This window comes from Loxodonta africana, chromosome 14 (assembly GCF_030014295.1).
Source record: "Loxodonta africana isolate mLoxAfr1 chromosome 14, mLoxAfr1.hap2, whole genome shotgun sequence".
Lineage (NCBI taxonomy): Eukaryota > Metazoa > Chordata > Mammalia > Proboscidea > Elephantidae > Loxodonta > Loxodonta africana.
In genome coordinates, this window is record NC_087355.1 from 41,901,919 (window position 1) to 41,920,237 (window position 18,319).

Sequence of the window (18,319 nt, forward strand, 5' to 3'; positions counted from 1 at the left end):
CTGATACATATTTTATTTCCGTGGAATTACTGACGAATCAGAAGATCTGGATTTGAATACCAGCTTCTCTGTTTTTTTTTTAGATTACTAACATATTACATCAAATGTATCATAGTGAGAAACTGACAGAGCTGCTGCCAAGGACAGCTCTTGTCAAGGTGTAAAAAAAACCCTTGGGACTAGAGTTAGCCATGTAGCCCAAGAGAACTTTCACATAATAGTTGGGGAGAAATTTAAAAACAAAAACAAAAAAAGTTTGATATAAAATACCAAGAAAAAAAAAGAGATTGTAAGTGGGAAAACAAGGATAGAAATGTCCATTGTTCCTCCAGCTGGGAGTATGTACAATCTTGGTCACATGTGTAGCATATCTGTGAATTGCTCACATTATCTTCTGGAGTGGGTCGTTATATTCAAGAGACATTCAATGAGTGTAGCACGTGCCAGATTATGTGGCAAAACTTGCCACAATTTCCTGTTTTCTGCTGGGTAGGATCTGAACACTTTGAACAAGTTGCCATGTTCATTTTTAAAAAATGATCCCAGGAAAGACTCTCACAGATTCGCTCCCAAAATCACCTGATGAGCTGATAGTCTCATTTCATTTCTGCCTTGCAGAAATTGCAGCCTAGTGATATTAATCATAGCCAATACTTACTTGATACTAAGTGTGTGCCTGGCATCATATTAAGCATATCACCTGGAATACTTCACTTAATTTTCACAATAACCCAGTGACACACATAAGAAAACCAAGGTACAGAGAAGTCAAGTAATTTGACTAAGATCACAAAGCTGCCAAGTAGAGGCTCCGGGGAGGAAACCACACATGGGAGTATCTTCCTCTTAATCAGACATGCTGGACCATCTCCTATACTTTCCAACCAGTTATCCTTCATTTGCTTCAGCTCAAGGCATTTATGGTAAAAAGCCTTATACTTACATAATTTATTTATTTATTTTTAATAGGTTTTATGTTTTAGAGCACTTTTAGGTTTACGGAAAAATTGTGCAGAAAGTATAGAGAGTTCCCACATGCCTTTTCTGCCCCTTGCACTCTGTTTCTCCAAGTATTAACATCTTGCATTCCTCATTTATCTTTTTCCTACTATGTATCAGGCCTTTTGCCAGGGGCTGGGAATACAGAGCTCTGGCTCTCAAGGAACTCACATGCTCCCAGAGGAAGCAGTAAATAAGGTAATTGGAATCAGACAAGTTAGGCTTGATGACCAGCCTGCAACTTTCCACATGTATTACCTTAACTTCCTCTTGGAAGCTAAGCCTCCTCATTGTAAAACGGTAAAATAGGGCTATGGTGAGAAATAAATGAGGTAATGCATAGAAAGTGAAAGTGTTTAACCCAGCAGATGTTTAATAAAGGTTGTTGTTGTTAGGTGCTGTCGGGCTGATTCTGACTCACAGCAACCCTATGTACAACAGAACAAAACACTGCCCAGTCCTGAGCCATTCTCACAAAGGTTGTTATGTTACAGCCCATTGTAGCAGCCACGGTGTCAATCCACCTCCTTGAAGGTTTTCCTCTTTTTTGATGATACTTTACCAAGCATGATGTCCTTTTCCAGGGACTGGTCCCTCTTGATAACATGTCCAAAGTATGTGAGACAAAGTCCCACCATCCTCGCTTCTAACGAGCATTCTGGCTGTATTTCTTCTAAGACAGATTTGTTTGCTCTTCTGGTAGTCCACGCTATATGCGGTGTTCTTCTCCAACACATAATTAAAATGCATCAATCCTTCTTCTGTTTTCCTTATGCATTGTCCAGCTTTTGTATGCATATGAAGAGATTGAAAATACCATGGCTTGGGCCAGGTGCTCCTTAGTCCTAAAAGTAACATCTTTGTTTTTTAACACTTTAAAGAGGTCTTTTGCAGTAGATTTTCCCAATGCAGTACGTTGTTAGGTTTCTTGACTGCCCTTTCCGTGGTTGTTGATTGTGGATCTAAGTAAAATGAAATCCTTTACAACTTCAATATTTGCTCTGTTTATCATGATGTTGCTTATTGGTTCAGTTGTGAGGATTTTTGTTTTCTTTATGTTGAGATGTAATCCATACTGAAGGCTGTAGTCTTTGATCTTCACCAGTAAGTGCTTCAAATCCTTTTCACTTTAAGCAAGCAAGTTGTGTTATCTGCACATTGCAGGTTGTAAATGAGTTGTAACAACCTCCAGTCCTGATACCATGTTCGTCTTCATATTGTCCAGGTTCTCAGATCATTTGCTCAGCATACAGATTGAGTAAGTATGGTAAAAGGATATAATCCTGACACATACCTTTTATGATTTTAAACCACACAGTATCCCCTCGTTCTGTTCGAATGACTCTCTCTTGATCTATGTACACAGTACATAAGCACAAATAGGTGTTCTGAAATTCCATTCTTGGCATTGGTACCCGTAATTTGTTATGATTTATGCAGTCGAATGCCTTTACATAGTCAATTAAACACAGGTAAACATATTTCTGGTATTCTCTGCTATCAGAAAGATCCACCTGACATCAGCAATGATATCCCTCGTTCCACGTGCTCTTCTGAATCCGGCTCAAATTTCTGGCAGTTCCCTGTCAATGTACCGCTGCAACCGTTTTTGAATTGTCTTCATCAAAATTTTACTTCTGTATAATATTAGTGATATTGTTCGATAATTTTCAAATTCTTTTGGATCACCTTTCTTTGAAATGGGCACAAATATGGATTCCTTCTAGCTGGTTGGCCAGATAGCTCTTTTCCAAGTTTCTTGGCATAGGTGAATGAGCACCTCCAGTGCTGCATCCATTTGTTGAAACATCTCACTTGGTATTCTGTCAGTTCCTGGAGACTTGTTTTTTGTCAGTGCCTTCAAAGCAGCTTAAACGTCTTCCTTCAATACCATTGGTTCTTGATCATATGCTACTTCCTGAAGTAGTTGAACATTGACCAAATCTTTTTGGTACAGTGACTCTATGTATCCTTTCTATCTCCTTTTGATGCTTCCTGCATCTTTCAATATTTTGCCCATAGAATCCTTCAATATTGCACCTCAAGGTTTGAATTTTTTCTTCAGTTCTTTCAACTTGAGAAATCCCGAGCACGTTCTTCCCTTTTGGTTTTCCAACTCCAGACCTTTGCACATTTCATTATACTTTGTCTTCTTGAGCTATCCTTTGAAATCTTCTGTTCAGCTCTTTTACTTCATCATTTCTTCCATTCACTTTAGCTAATCTACATTTAAGAGCAAGTTTCAGAGTGTCTTCTGGCATCCATTTTGGTCTTTTCTGTCTTTCCTGCCTTTTTAACGAGCTTTCGCTTTCTTCATGTATAATGTCTTTGATGTCATCCCACAACTCAGCTTGTCTTCGGTCATCGGTGTTCAGTGCATCCAATCTATTCTTAAGATGGTCTCTGAATTCAGGTGGGATTTACTTAAGGTCATCTTTTGGCTTTCATAGAATTATTTTAATTTTCCTCAGCTTCAACTTGAACTTGCATAGGAGCAATTGATGGTCTGTTCTGCAGTCGGCCCTTGACCTTGTTCTGATTGATGATATTGAACTTTTCCATCATCTCATTCCATAGATGTAGCTGATGTGATTCCTGTATATTCCATCTGGTGATGTCCATGTGTGTGTCGCCGTATCAAAAAAAAGCATATATGTTGTTGAAAAAAAGATATTTAATAAAAGGTATTTATTTATTTGAATAAATAAAGGCGCTTTGTGAAGATAAAAAAAATTTTTTTTTTTAATTAAGGTCTTCCAACAAGAAGGTCCCTGAGTGGCACATGTGATTTGCACTCAACTGTTAACAAAAAAGTTTGTGGTTTGAACCCACCCAGTGTCACCATGGAAGAAAGGCCTGGTGATCTGCTTCCATATATTCTTTCTGCTCTGTAACATGGGGGTCGCCATGAGTCAGAATTGTCTCAACAGCAATGAGAATTCAGAAGACAAAGACTGATTACATTCTGGTGATAAATACTATGATGGAGGTGTGCACAGGGGGCTACTAGAGGAAGACATCTCAATTAATTGGGCACAGTTTCCTGGTCTATACACAAGTGCTTGTGCGTGATACTTGCAGAATATATAATACAGTTAAAAAATATCTTAAGAGGCATTGCTTGGCAATGTGCTTTGAAGGATGAGTTGGAGTTAGAAAATAATTCAGGTGAGGAAACTGCCCATACAAATGTAACATGATGCAAATAAATTGCACAGTAAGTATAGAGAACTCACTAAGGGGAAGGGTGGAAGACGAGGTCAGAGAGGGATGCAGGTGTGAGATCAGGGTGACTGTCATGTGTGAAGTTGGAATTGAATTTTCAAAGATATGGACAGTTGTTGAAGCAATGGAATGATGAGATGAGATTTTTGTTTGACGAAGAGAAGCTGGAATTGGTGATATGGATTTAAGAATTGTTTATACAAATGTGACACTTGAAGCCATGGAATTGAAGACTGCCTAAGGAGACTTACACAGTGAACTGAGAAGACCAAACTACTGAATGGCTGAGGACAGCAATATTAAAGGGGTGGGCAAAGGTAGGAATTAGCAAAAGGAGAATGACTAAGAGCAATCAAAGAATGAGCGGCAAAATGAGGCAGAGTGAACAGAAATTTTCCAGCCATAAAATATAAATATGCAAGAAAGAGAACTTTCTTACTTTTTCTTCTACTAAATTAGTTTCTACCTTAGCTTCCATTGTACTGGAAAATGTTTTCTAGAAGGTTCCAGGTTCATGTGAGTATTTTAGGAAGTTCTCAGTCATTTCAGATTTAACCTTGGATGTTTCAGATTTCCTTTTTCTCCTTTCCCCCCTTTTCTCCCTATAGTGTCCAACTTTTGGAGCCATTAAGTAGTGTTACAGCATTATGAAGTGGGAGCAACGGTTCTGTCATGTTCTATGTTCTATGTTCTATGTATGCATCCTCTGGGGTGTACAGTTGTCCTGCCTAGGCCTCACATGTGCTCATATCTTTGTGTTGGTGTCTGTTAGATGTCCACTTCCCATGATCTCTGTTTATCTGCCCGGCAACCCAGTGTCTTCTTGTTCTGACCTTGAAGTCCCTTTGGTCTACTGGTCCTTTTTATAACCATGTCCACATCATATTCTGGGCATGAGAAAATTTGGATTCTCTCTCACCCCAACATACATTCAAGAATGAGCTGATTAAAGATGCCAATTTGAGAGATATAAGGCTGAGAAGAAGAAGCTGGGCTGCAAAATTGGAGGAAAAGATGGTGACTTTTGTGTCATTAGGGTGGCAGGGCTGGAAGCAGGCTGCTTCAATCAGAAGTCTTGTTTGATCTTCTGAAATGTGGAGGCAAAATGTGGGAGAACTATAGGATGTTATTTGGAGGCTGAAATAGGTCTTCGGGAAGTGTTTTAAGGATGTGGAAATATGTTTGTGATTGTAGGCAGTGGAATGAGCTAGTAGAGGAGGAAGTTTAAAATTACTCCATGCCACTTCAGGAAGGTTTTAATGTTCTGATTATGTTATTGTCTACTTTTAGTAATTAATAGAGCTAGAATTTGGTTACAATGTGATGATCCCTGTCTATTACATCACCTGAAGGGGTTGAATAGACCAAAAAGAAAAGATAGGAATGTTTTTAAATAACTAGAAAATGAGTAATAAGCATTATAATGTGAAGTTACTTATCCACGCTAAGGAATCACAGATGGAGTAAACAAGTGCTTAGGAAGCTTCAGAGAAACTTCTGATGAGGTGAAATTCAAACAACCTGAGTTCACGATCCTCATATTAATCTTGGAACTTCGTTTTCAGTGTCTCTATTCTCACTGCAATAATCGATGCCAGAAAACGATGGTATAGTATCTTCAAAGCACTAAGGGGAAATAACTGAAAATCCAGAATTTCGCGCTTAGTTACATTGCAAAAGAAATGCGAGTGTTGGAAAATTGTGAGGAGAAACAATTTGAAGGGGAAAAACGTTTTGCTTTGAACAACCTAATCTTATTAAAATAATGGAAGAAGTAAAACTAGTAACATTTAGTAAGTATATTACAGTGAATAAAGTATATGACATTGGATTATGATAAGTGTAGAGTGTGAATTTATAAATCATGGTAAACAAATTAGAAGCTATTTAAAACGGTTAAAATTTGGATCAAGAAAATTTATATTTGGATATATATTACCAGGTTGGCACTTGAAACATGTTATGATAGACTGTTTAAATCCCTGATTCTAGAGAGAAAACAGAATTTCAGACCAGTTGCCGTTGAATTGGAAACCCTGGTGGCGTACCAAAGGGTCGGCAGTTCAAATCTGCCAGGTGCTCCCTGGAAACTCTATGGGGCAGTTCTACTCTGTCCTGTAGGGTCGCTATGAGTCAGAATCGACTTGACAGCACTGTTTTTTTTAGAGCCGTTTAATTGACTTCAACTCATGGTAACTCCAGGCATGCCACAGTAGAACTATGCTCCACAGGCTTTTCAATGGCTGACCTTTTCAGAAGTAGATCATCAGGCCTTTCTTCCAAGGCACTTCTGAATGAACTCTAGCCTCCGACCTTTTGGTTAGCAGCTGAGCGCATTAATCATTTGCACCCCCTGGGAACTCTGAAAACAGAATTACATGCACAAAATTCATGGAAATGATAATCAAATTAATCACATCGGTAAACAGTTCCTTCTATATTTATTCAGAGTTTTATGCTACTTTATTGTAGAGAAGAGATTATACAAGCAAAAACTAGTTTGCCTAGAATCCTCCCTTCTGCTTCACAAAATACCTCAATATCTCAAGTATCTCTTCAGGAACTAAGTTTAGTGATTGCTGACTTTTACAGTAAATATTGTAAAGGGAGAATCCCACTTAATACTGCCAACACCTGGTTGCCCTTGTTTTGTTTACAGAGTGTTCTATCCGTAATGTGGTTTGCCATCTGAAGGCACTGTTGCAGGAGCAAAACACTTGACAATAAATGGGTCTTTATTCTCAACATAAAACAACTAGAAACAACCAAATATCAAATTGTATTTGCTTCTATTCAAGTGGATGTGAAATTACGTCATAGTTATTTTATGAAATAGTGAGATGAGGATTGGAAAATTGCCCATGAAAAATTTTATTCATCTCTCAAATATTAACCTTTACCATAAGTTATCCAGATGCTTTGCCTTTTTCCAGATGTTATAGCCTTTGCCATCTGAGTTCAGTTATTCCTTAGCAATTACAGAATTATCAGTAATTCCAACATAATAGATATTTCAGCATTATCTACTAATAACATAAACCTTTGAAACAGCAACAAAAATTAATCCTTTTTAGTCACTACCAGCATGGGCCGGCCATATTTGAACTAGTGACTTAGAGGCAACCTAAATAGTCTCATAAAATCCTTTCCAAACTCTTGAGTGATTCTGTGCCCAAGATATGCATTTGATAGTTTTCATTTCTTATAGTTACGTTAGTTGAACTTAACGTTTCCCCAGATTCCTTTAAAGTTGAGGAGTTTAGGGAGGGAACGGTTTGGAACATAAACTTTCAACCCTGTATTGAATGATGTAATGTAATTAAAACTACCCTCAAAAGAGATTAGGCTGAGTAGGTTTCACGACAAATGAGTGAAAACACTGATCTACTCTGTGAAAATAAATGAAAATTTGTAACCTTAATTCCTTTTTTATGACAAGCTGCCAGTAATGAAACATAAGATTACATTTTAATAATTTTACTCATTACGTACAGAGCAAAAACTTACTTTGCAGTAAAAGTTCTTGCTGTTTAGATACCACTGACATTCATTAATGAAACTGATCATTTCGACCAGTCAACTGGGAAAATGAATGTAGGTTTTAAAACATTTATGCGGTGGTTAGTCAATTTAATGCACATTAAGAACATCAGAAGACATTGCATTTCTAATTCTAAACAGTTATGAGAGTAATATGTACTTCTTGTTCAGAAGAATTGAAATGGTATCTAGTGTTCCTTGTTATTTTATTTAGAATATAGTACAACAATTACCGTATAAATGAATACCAGTACGCATACTGTGTCTTGATTAATTCTTCTCCCATGGGAACTCATGAAATCTGCTTTTCCCTTCAGAGAACTTTCCCCTTTGTTCTTAAACTTCTCGATAGAGTTGCTGATGTATCCAGTATCTATTATTATTTTTCTTCTTCTAAAGAATCTTGAATTATACTCAACTTCATTTATCTGGAAGTGTGCATCACCAAAATGTTCTGAACTCCTACAAGAAATTCAAAGAGCATTGATTATGCAAGGGGTATTTGGACATGTTATCAGGAGGGGCCGGTCCCTGGAGGACATCATACCTGGTAAAGCAGAGGGTTGTTGGAAAAGAGGAAGACCCTCAACGAGATGAAATTGACACAGTGGCTGCCACAGTGAGCTCAAGCATAACAATTGTGAGTAAGGCACAGGACCAGACAGTGTTTCGTTCTGTTGTACGTAAGTTTGCTATGAGTCAGAACGAACTCAATGGCCGCTAACAACAACAGCAACAACAGTGTTGGGGTGTAGGATCACTCTGTAGAGAGGAGGAAGCCACTTAGCTGGATGGCTAGCTGGAACATAAGCAGGATTTTCTTTCTGGTTTCTGTCCTTGCCGTAGTCCAAAATGCCCTAAGGGTAGAATGACCATATAATCTATTATGCAAGCCAAGATGCTTTTAAGAGTGAAAGGGGGCATTATTAATAGCTGGGAAAACTGCAGGAAACCAGCACTGTGCTGAGCAAATCAGGATGTGTTACTGCCCTTCCTAAATGGAGCAGTTAACTTCAGATCAGTTACCTTCATTGCTGGTGCTGATAGCTAACCGGCTTGGAGGAGTTGTCCTTCTGAACGTTCAATTTGGATTTTTAAAATTATTTTTAGTCGTCCCATTAATATTTGAGGTCCTTCTTTAAGCAGGAAACTGGGTGCTAAGTCAATGCAAATAAGTAGGGGAACTAGTCTCTTTGAAATGGTTTCAAGTCTAAGAGTTTAAAATCTAAAGATGTGAAAGGCACTAGGGATAAGAGCTAAATGCTAACTAAGTCCTGCTGTTGTTGTTGTCATCTAGTCTATTCCGACTCATAGTGACTCTATAGGACAGAGTAGAACTGACCAAAGGGTTTTTAAGGCTGGAAACCTTTTACGGGGCCTAGACATAGGTAGAAATCAGATACATGGAGAAGGGAGCAGAAAGGATATTTCAGGAGAAGAGATTGGTATGGAGGAGAATGAGTCATGCTCCTAGGGCAGTGAATGAATTAAGTTGATTTGTGAATGGGAATAGGAGGAGGAGAAATTATTTTAAAAAACTGAGATCAAGCTCTATGAACCTCACATGATAGACTAAGGAGTTTGTACTTGATCCTGTTTGGAAATGGAGCCCTACTGAATGTGCAGGTGCAAGTCAATGATATAAAGAAAGCAGTGATTTAGAAAAAGTCATTTGACAGTAGTTTGCTGGGTTAATTGAAGGCTGAAGAGAAGAGAAACTGCAAAAAAAGAGAAAGATAAGAAGTAGTTATCTAGCTGTCTAGTGCAGGTGTAAAGTGCAGCAGCGGAAGTGCAAAGAAGAGAGGCAACATAAGGAAGGAATAAAACAGAGCTTATTGATCGAGTATAGGAAACCTCTGGGAGGTGTGAAGGAGAAAAACAGGAAAATCCAGAGAGAAAATGACTTGGAAGGCAAGACCCCAAGCTTTATTTTAGACATGTAGAGTTTCAGCACAGCTAACTAATGTACTTCTGTACATTATTTGAAATCACGTGTACTTTTACAAAAATTCTTCGTTCTTCCCCACAGTTCTTCAATGATTATCAAACTGTAATCAAAGCCTCAGATTAGTGAAAGAGGCTGGAAGCATGCTAGAACTAACTGATCTAGAATTTATTCAGCTGGAATTCTAGTTTTGTATCTTTCTTTAATAATGAGGCCTGAGGTAAGTCACCGACTTCCTCACTATATATGAACTTAGTGTCCTCATCTAGAAAAGGAAGGATTGGACCAAAGTCTCTCCAGGATTGAAAGAGGGAGGAGCTGTGGTAGTCATACTTTTTCATGTTCCTGCTGATTTGGAAAATGATACCTGTATTAGTTTTTTATTGCCACAGGTTTAGCAGTTAGAATAGATGCCAGAGATCATATGACTGAATTTTGCACAAGACCAATGATTTACTGGTTGCACATACCTTTTTTCAACAACATAAATGGTGACTATACAAGTGGTCCTCACCCGATGGAAAACACAGGAATCAAATCAACCAAATCTATGGAAAGAGACAATGCGGAAGCTCAATATCATCAGCCAGGACAAGGCCAGGGACCGAAAAAACCATTAATTGCTCATATGAAAGTTCAAATTGAGCTGAAGAAACTGAAAACAAGTCTATAAGAACCAAGGTACGATCTTGAGTATATCCCATCTTAAGACTAGATTTGATGCATTGAACACTAATGACTGAAGACCAGACGAGTTGTGAGATGACATCAAGGACATGATACATGAAGAAAGAAAAAGGTCATTAAAAAGACAGTAAAAAGACCAAAATGGATGTCAGAAGAGGCTCTAAAACATGCTCTTGAACATAGGGTAGCTGAAGCAAGTGGAAGAAATGAGGAAGTGAAAGAGCTGAACAGAAGATTTTAAAGGGGACCCCAAGAAGACAAAGTAAAGTATTATAATAAAATGTGCAAAGATCCGGAGTTAGAAAACCAAGAGGGAAGAACACACCCGGCGTTTCTCAAGTTGAAAGAACTAAAGAAAAAATTAAAGCCTCGAATTGTAATATTGAAGGAGTCTGTGGGCAAAATACTGAACGATGCAGGAAGCACCAAAAGAAGGTGAAAGGAATACAGAGTCATTGTACCAAAAACAATTGGTTGATGTTCAACCATGTCAGGAGGTAGCATATGATCAAGAACTGATGGTATTGAAGAAAGAAGTCCAAGTTGCACTGAAGGCATTGGTTAAAAAAACAGGGCTCCAGGAATTGATGGAATACCAATTGAAATATTTCAACAAATGAATGAAATACTAGAAGTGCTCACTCGTCTATGCTAAGAAATTTGGAAGACAGCTACCCAGCCAACTGACTATAATATACGGGCATATTTTTGCCCATTCCAAGAAGAGGTGATCCAACAGAATGCAGAAATTATCAAACAATGTCATTAATATCACACAAAGTAAAATTTTGCTGAAGATAATTCAAAAATGGTTGCAGCAGTACACTGACAGGAAACTGCCAGATATTCAAGCCAGATTCAGAAGAGAATGGGCAACAAGGAATATCATTGGTGATGTCAGATGGATCTTGGGTAAAAGCAGAGAATACCAGAAAGATGTTTACCTGTGTTTTTTTGACTATGCAAAGACATTTGACTGAGTGGATCATAACAAATTGTGGGCAACATTGCAAAGAATGGGAATTCCAAGAACACTTAATTGTGCTTACCCCGTACCTGTACATAGACCAAGAAGCAGTCATTGGGGTAGAAGAAGGGGTTACTGCATGGTTTAAAATCAGGAAAGGTGTGCATCAGGGTTGTATCCTTTCACCATACTTATTCAATCTGTATGCTGAGCACATAATCCAAGAAGCTGGACTACATGAAAAAGCACACTGCATCAGGATTGGAGGAAGACTCGTTAACAACCTGCAATTTGCAGAAGACACAACCTTGCTTTCTAAAAGTGAAGAAAGCTTGGAGCACTTACTGATGAAGAACAAAGACTACAGCCTTCAGTGTGGATACTCAACATAGTGAAAACAAAATCCTCACAACTGGACCAATAAGCAACATCATGATGTTGTTGTTGTTAGATGCCGTCCAGTTAGTTCAAACTTATAGTGACCCTATGTACAACAGAACAAAACACTGCCTAGTCCTGTGCCATCCTCACAATCATTGCTATGTTTGAGCCTATTGTTGCAGCCACTGTGTCATTCCATCTCATTGAAGGTCTTCCTCTTTTTTGCTGAAGTTGTCAAGGATTTCATTTTACTTGGATCCATGATCAATGCCCATGGAAGCAGCAGTCAAGAAATCAAATGACGTATCGCATGGGCAAATCTGCTGCAAAAGACCTCCTTAAAGTGTTAAACAGCAAAGATGTCACTTGAGGACCCAGGTGCACCGGACCTAAGCCATGGTATACTCAATCACCTCATGTATGTAAAAGCTGGACAATGAATAAGGAAAACTGAAGAAGAATTGATGGCTTTGAAGTATGTGTTGGTGAAGAATATTGAATATACCATGGGCTGTCAGAAGAACGAGCAAATCTGTCTTGGAAGAAATACAGCCAGAATGCTTCATATAAGTGAGGATGGCAAGACTGTTTCTCGTACTTTGGACTTGTAATCAGGAGGGACCAGTCCCTGAAGAAGGGCATTGTGTTTGGTAAACTAATGGGTCAGTAAAAAAAAAGGAAGACCCTCAACGGGATGGACTGACAGAGTGGCTGCAACAATGGGCTCAAACATAGCAATGATTGTGAGGGTGGTACAGGACTGGGCAATGTTTCGTTACGTCATACAGAGTTGCTATGAGTCAGAACTGACTTGATAGTACCAACTAACAACATGATATTTTACTTTTTTAGAGCTTTTAGCTAAAATGGTATTTTTAAAAAATAAAAGCCTGTGCATTCATAGACTGAATCCTGTTTTTCTGACTTGAAAAAAAAAAGTATATTTCTTTCAATGTTTGTATTTCTAACTGTAAACAAGATTCAAAGCAGTAATTATCTTTGATAGGATCATGAAGTTTGGTTAATTGATGTTCGTGAAGACATGTCCTCCATAAGAGGAGTGTCATTATTCCTTTGTAATATGCTCATCATTTCAAATGAACTTGTATGTCACACCAGTAGCAATTGCGATGTCACAAATGGAAACAGCAATTTAAAGGAAAATTTCTTCTGTCATGTAACCATTACTGAGGATAATGATTTTAGATGGAAATGTGTGTTATCAAGGAATTTTGTAGGGTCAATTTTTTCCCAGTAAAATTTCTAAGAAACAATTCAAAGCATCAAGAAATATTTTATCAGAAGTAGAAATTAATAAGCTAGAGAATAATTACCAGCAAATCTTGGTATTCCATACAAAACTGATAATGGCCTTTGGCAAAATAATCTCCTAAAAAGTGAAACAAAACATTTATTTTAGCTAACTAAACAATAATACCCCCAAGAAGGGGAAAGAGGGACACAAACACTTTGCATTCCTGCTTGCAACAAGGGCCAATCCAAACTCTGCGTGTGCAATTTCTTAGTGACACAGGGGAAATGGCTAAAACCACAGTAGAAGTAGAAAATGCCTTTAATAGTTTCTATTATAAACTTTTTTCCTTATGAAGAAACTGGCAAAAGCAAATCATATAACTGTATGACCCCAGTTGCTTCCTTGGTTTATGTTTGTCTTTTTTCCTTTAACCTCTTTCTCTCACTTCACAGCACTGCTCTCTGTCCTGGTTTCTTAAACAGGAGCTGAGTGGACTGCATGTACTGTAGTTTATTTCTGTTAGCCCTTTAGATTAGTTGAGATATGTTCCAAAAGCAGGCAGGAAGAGCTGGTTGGACGAGAGGGGTGTCTACTACATGGAAACGGAAAAGATCATTAAATGTGATCTTTTGACATTTGTCATTTTCTCAAAGCACAATTTCAACATTTAGCCATTATAATCTACTTAGATAATCAACATTATCTTATATAAGGTAGATTTTAAATATTATTCAAAATATGACTGATTAGAGAAACACAGATTCTTTTTTTTATTGTACTTCAGATGAAGGTTTACAGAGCAAATTAGTTTCTTGTTAAACAATCAATACACATATTGTTCTGTGATATGGGTTGCCAACCTCAGGACATGCTAACATTCTCCCCCTCTTGACCTTGGTTTCCCCATTACCAGCTTTCCTGTCCCCTCCTGCCTTCTTGTCCTTGCCCCTGAGCTGGTGTGCCCATTTAGTCTCGTTTTATTTTATAGGTCTGTCTAATCTTTGGCTGAAGAGTGAATCTCAGGAGTGACTTCAGTAACTGAGTTAAAAGGGTGTTGAGGGGCCATACTCTGGGTTCTCTCCAGTCTGTCAGACCAGTAAGTCTGGTCTTTTTTGTGAGTTAGAATTTTGTTATACATTTTTCTCCAGCTCTGTCTGCGACCCTCTATTGTGATCCCTGTCAGAGCAGTCAGTTGTGGTAGCTGGGCACCATCTAGTTGTGCTGGACTCAGTCTGGTCGAGTCCTTTGGACTAATCTTTCCCGCGTGTCTTTGGTTTTCTTCATCCTCCCTTGCTCCAGACAGGGTGGGACCAGTGGAGTATCTTAGGTGGCAGCCCACAAACTTTTAAGACCCCAGACACTACTCACCAAAGTAGGATGCAGAACATTTTCTCTGTAAACTATGTTATGCCAATTGAGCTAGATGTCCCTCGAGACCATGGTCTCCAGCCCTCAGCCCAGTAATTCGGTCCCTCAGGAAGTTTGGATGTGTCTATGAAGCTTCCATGACCTTGACTTGGTCAAGTTGTGCTGACTTCCCCAATATTGAGTACTGTCTTACTCTTCGCCAAAGTTACTACTTACCTATTGCCTAGTTAGTGTTTTTCCCTCTTCACTCCTCCCTTTCTTAGTAACCATTAAAGATTGTTTCTGTGTATAAACCTATTCATGAGTTTTTGTATAGTCTCTTACAGTGTTTGTTATTTTTTATTTATGATTTATTTCACTCAGCATAAAGCCCTCCAGACTCATCCATGTTGTGAGATGTTTCTCAGATTCATCATTGTTCTTCATCATTGTGTAGTATTTCATTGTGTGTATGTACCATAGTTTGTTTATCCATTCATCTGTAGATGGGCACTTAAGTTGTTTCCATCTTTTTGTTCCGGTGAACGTAAGTTTCAACCCATTTGGGTAAATACCTAGGAGCGTGATACTAGATCATATGGTAAGCCTATGTTTAGCTTTATAAGAAGCTACCAGACTGTCAATTCTGTGCCATTTTTTTACCTTCATTCCAAATACTTCATGGTTAGACTACATAATAATAAATACCTTTGGTTGCAGATAGTCGTTTATCATTTGAATTTTGGTCAGTGATGAGTATGCCTTCCTTGGCTAGTTAAATTTATTTGTGTTGTGGAAAAAGAGCAACTCAAGCATAAATAGAATTTGTGTCTTTTACAAATCAATCTGAAATCTCTGAGAGAGCTAATATTTATTTGATACAAAAATATACATTGAACACTGCCTTGTTAATTTTATTTTTAAACTTTACTTCTTAGAACTGGAAGATAAGCAGAAATTTACAGCTGATACCTCTTCAAAAGTTAATTTGTTCTTACAAATGTTTCAATCACCGTGGCCCTGACCTCTTTGGAATTGCTCAGGTGTAGAGCAGGTAAGAAGCTCATTCAGAGCCTCACTTGATTTTCCCGGTCTGCTCTGTGTAGGTTATGCCCCACTTATGCCACCGTGCTCTGTTTGTTCTCTTTGTAAATGAATTGAGCAAAGGAAGAAAATTAATTTCATCATAATAACCCCTGCTTATGCACTACAATCTACTTATAAACTGTTTAGATTCTGCATGTGCTGTCCCTTCCCACCTCCCCTGTGGCTTAAAAATAAAATAAAAAATGGAAAAAAGATACATAAGTGGCAAATGAGTGTTATTTTTTAATCTCTCGTTTAATGACTGCCACCTTCCTGTTGTAAATATTAAGAGGCTTTGTCTGAGAAAAGCATTTATTTTATGAATGTTTTGTAAGTGAAAGAGAATTACTTTTCAGTGTCAGAAGTTGTGTTACACTTGTATGATTCCAGTTGAGCTTTTATTTTTAACAGGCACTAACATATTAATAACTAAGATAAACCCCTCATTCCACTTAAAAATGAATTGTCGTTAATTAGCCGTTGTCAAGTCATCCCCCAACCTGATGTGTTACAGAATAGAACTGCTCCGTAGAGTTTTCTCGGCTGTAATCTTTACAGAAAAGCAGTCTGCTGGGCTGCTGGGTAGGTTTGAACTGTCAACCTTTAGGTTAGCAGTTGATTGCAAACTGCTTGCAAATGAGTAAAAGGCTGGAATCCTAGGCTTGACTACTCCTAACATCACCTTGTTACTGCTTTTAAAATTTAATTTTTTTTTTTTTTTACACAAGAGAATCTGACAAAAGCCTGGACAGTAATGCTGAAATGAGAATTGGGCTCATTTTCTCTCAAGGACATCAGAAAACCAGGGAAAGAAGTAGGGTCACTTTGAGCTGAAATCGACTCATGGCAATGGGTTTGGTTTTTGGTTGTATAGACCAGTGGTTCTTGGCAGTGTAGTGTTGAGCAGCACCCACATCACTAGAGAACTTGTTGGATATGCAAACTATCTGGCTCCATCCCAGATCTACTGACTCAGCAATGGGAGCAGCGGCAGGTACAGCAAGCCTGCAGGCGATTTTGATGCACATTCTACTGTGAGAGCCACAGGGATAGACTAAGATGAATAAAGTTGCTGTGGGTTCAGAAAAGCAAGCAATTACCCATATTTTTATATTTACGCCCTATTAGAAATATATTTCTTCACATATCTATTTGGTGGCCCTTCTGGTGGAAAACAGAGTTGATTCTCAACTTCCATATAGTTTATTATCACGTTACCTTCCTAACTAGGCTTTTTAGGAGTTCACATTAGGACATATTCCTTTATGCGTCAGTGTTGCCTGTGACATACCTGGGAAGCAAGATCAATGGAGCATAGCTGAGAGGCCCTCGATTCTGAGAATACTAGGTCCAGGCACCACTGAGACAGATATGGGGCCTCAAGGTAACTTTCTAAAGGCACTGTTAACCAGGAATGTATTTTAAACAAAAATAAAAACAAAGTACAAATGAAAGACATTGGAACTTATTTAAAATGAGTTACAGGAAAAACTATGCATATTTATTGAGGGACAACTGCTCACTGCATTGATTTTAATTAGTGAAATAATTTTATACACTTATGCTGTTGAAAAAATGTTTGCTTTGCCATTTTTAATCCCATATCCTCAGCAACAATTCATGTGCCCTCTTGGTTGGGAGGGGGGCTTAATCTATTCATGTAGCTATTCACCTTTCTATCCACTCACTGAGTCAACAAATATTTCAGGTAGTCAGTCCCTTTAAGATCAGGAAACACAAGAGACTCTTGTCTCTCTACTTCCACCCGAGCTTCATCACCTTCGTATTTCAAAGTACTGCAAGCTGGTTTCTGCCTCACCATTCACTACAACTGCTCTTTCAAAGGTCATTAGCGACTTTCCACCAGGGCTTCAAACCAGTGCATTTCCACCCCACATACACTGTAACGAACCTACATTTTTAACAGGATACCCTGTCGATTCTTACGTATAATAAATTTTGAGAACCACTGCTCTACTAGTAGTTGTCAGAATTGCTCCCTAACCAGTAGCATTAACATTCCTGGGAACTTGTTAGAAATGCAAATTTTCAGCAGGGGTTGGAACTGTAACAAACCATTTGGAAGCCCTGTTTCATACAACCCATCTGCTTCTTTTCTAGCTGGTCCTCTCTTGCAGATTTCAGTTCTATTGACCAACTTCTGCTCCTGAAACTGCACTAGGTTCATTTCCTTAATTCTCTGATGGCCTCTTTCTAATTCGTTTGACTTCTGTATCTTTCTTCTCAAAATAAGTATCCTGTGAGATTGTCTACTCACTCCCATTGTCTTCTCTCTTGGCACTTTTTCTTTGCCTGAATGAACTCATCTTCTCCCACCAGTTTATTTATCTTTATTTATCACACCTGAGTGGGTAATTCTCAAATTTCTTTCTCCATTTTGAACCCGTATTTCCAGTTCCTCAGCTTCAACGTATCTATAATAGAAGCAATTCTCTTCTTTGTAAATTGTTCTTTTCCCACTTATTCATTATTAAACAGATATTTATTGATCATCTATATCTACCAGGCACTGTTTTCTGTTCTAGAGATACAGGAGCAAAATGGGTAAGGCCCCTGTATTCAGAAAGCTTACATTCTAGTGGGGGAGACAAATGATAAAAAAATAGACAATAATATGATAAGTACTTTGAGAGAAGTAAAATAGGATTTGGGAGACAGAGAATGATGGGAATAATTTTTATATAGGGCAGTCTGAGTCTGATAGGGTAATATTTGATCCAAGATCTGAAGCAAGTAAGGCAGTGAGCCCTACAGACTTGTGGGGAAAGGGCACTGCAGGTAGGGGAATCCTTTGCAAAGTCCTGAGGCAAGACATTGCTTAACTTGCTCCTAGAAAGCCAAGAAGTCTAGTATAGCTGGTTAAAGA

At 38.2% G+C, this 18,319-nt stretch overlaps 1 protein-coding gene across 2 annotated transcripts in view; it reads left to right on the forward strand.

Moving 5' to 3' along the window:
* Window positions 1-15,503, forward strand: part of LRRC69 (leucine rich repeat containing 69) — an 86,465-nt gene extending 70,962 nt beyond the window's left edge. For both annotated transcript variants that reach the window (XM_003408386.3, XM_064267691.1), the window contains one exon: window positions 15,285-15,503. In XM_003408386.3, coding sequence (XP_003408434.2) covers window positions 15,285-15,395 — 111 coding nt within the window. In that variant the 3' untranslated portion in view covers window positions 15,396-15,503. The remainder of the gene's footprint in view (window positions 1-15,284) is intronic.
* The last annotated feature ends 2,816 nt before the right edge of the window (window positions 15,504-18,319 follow it).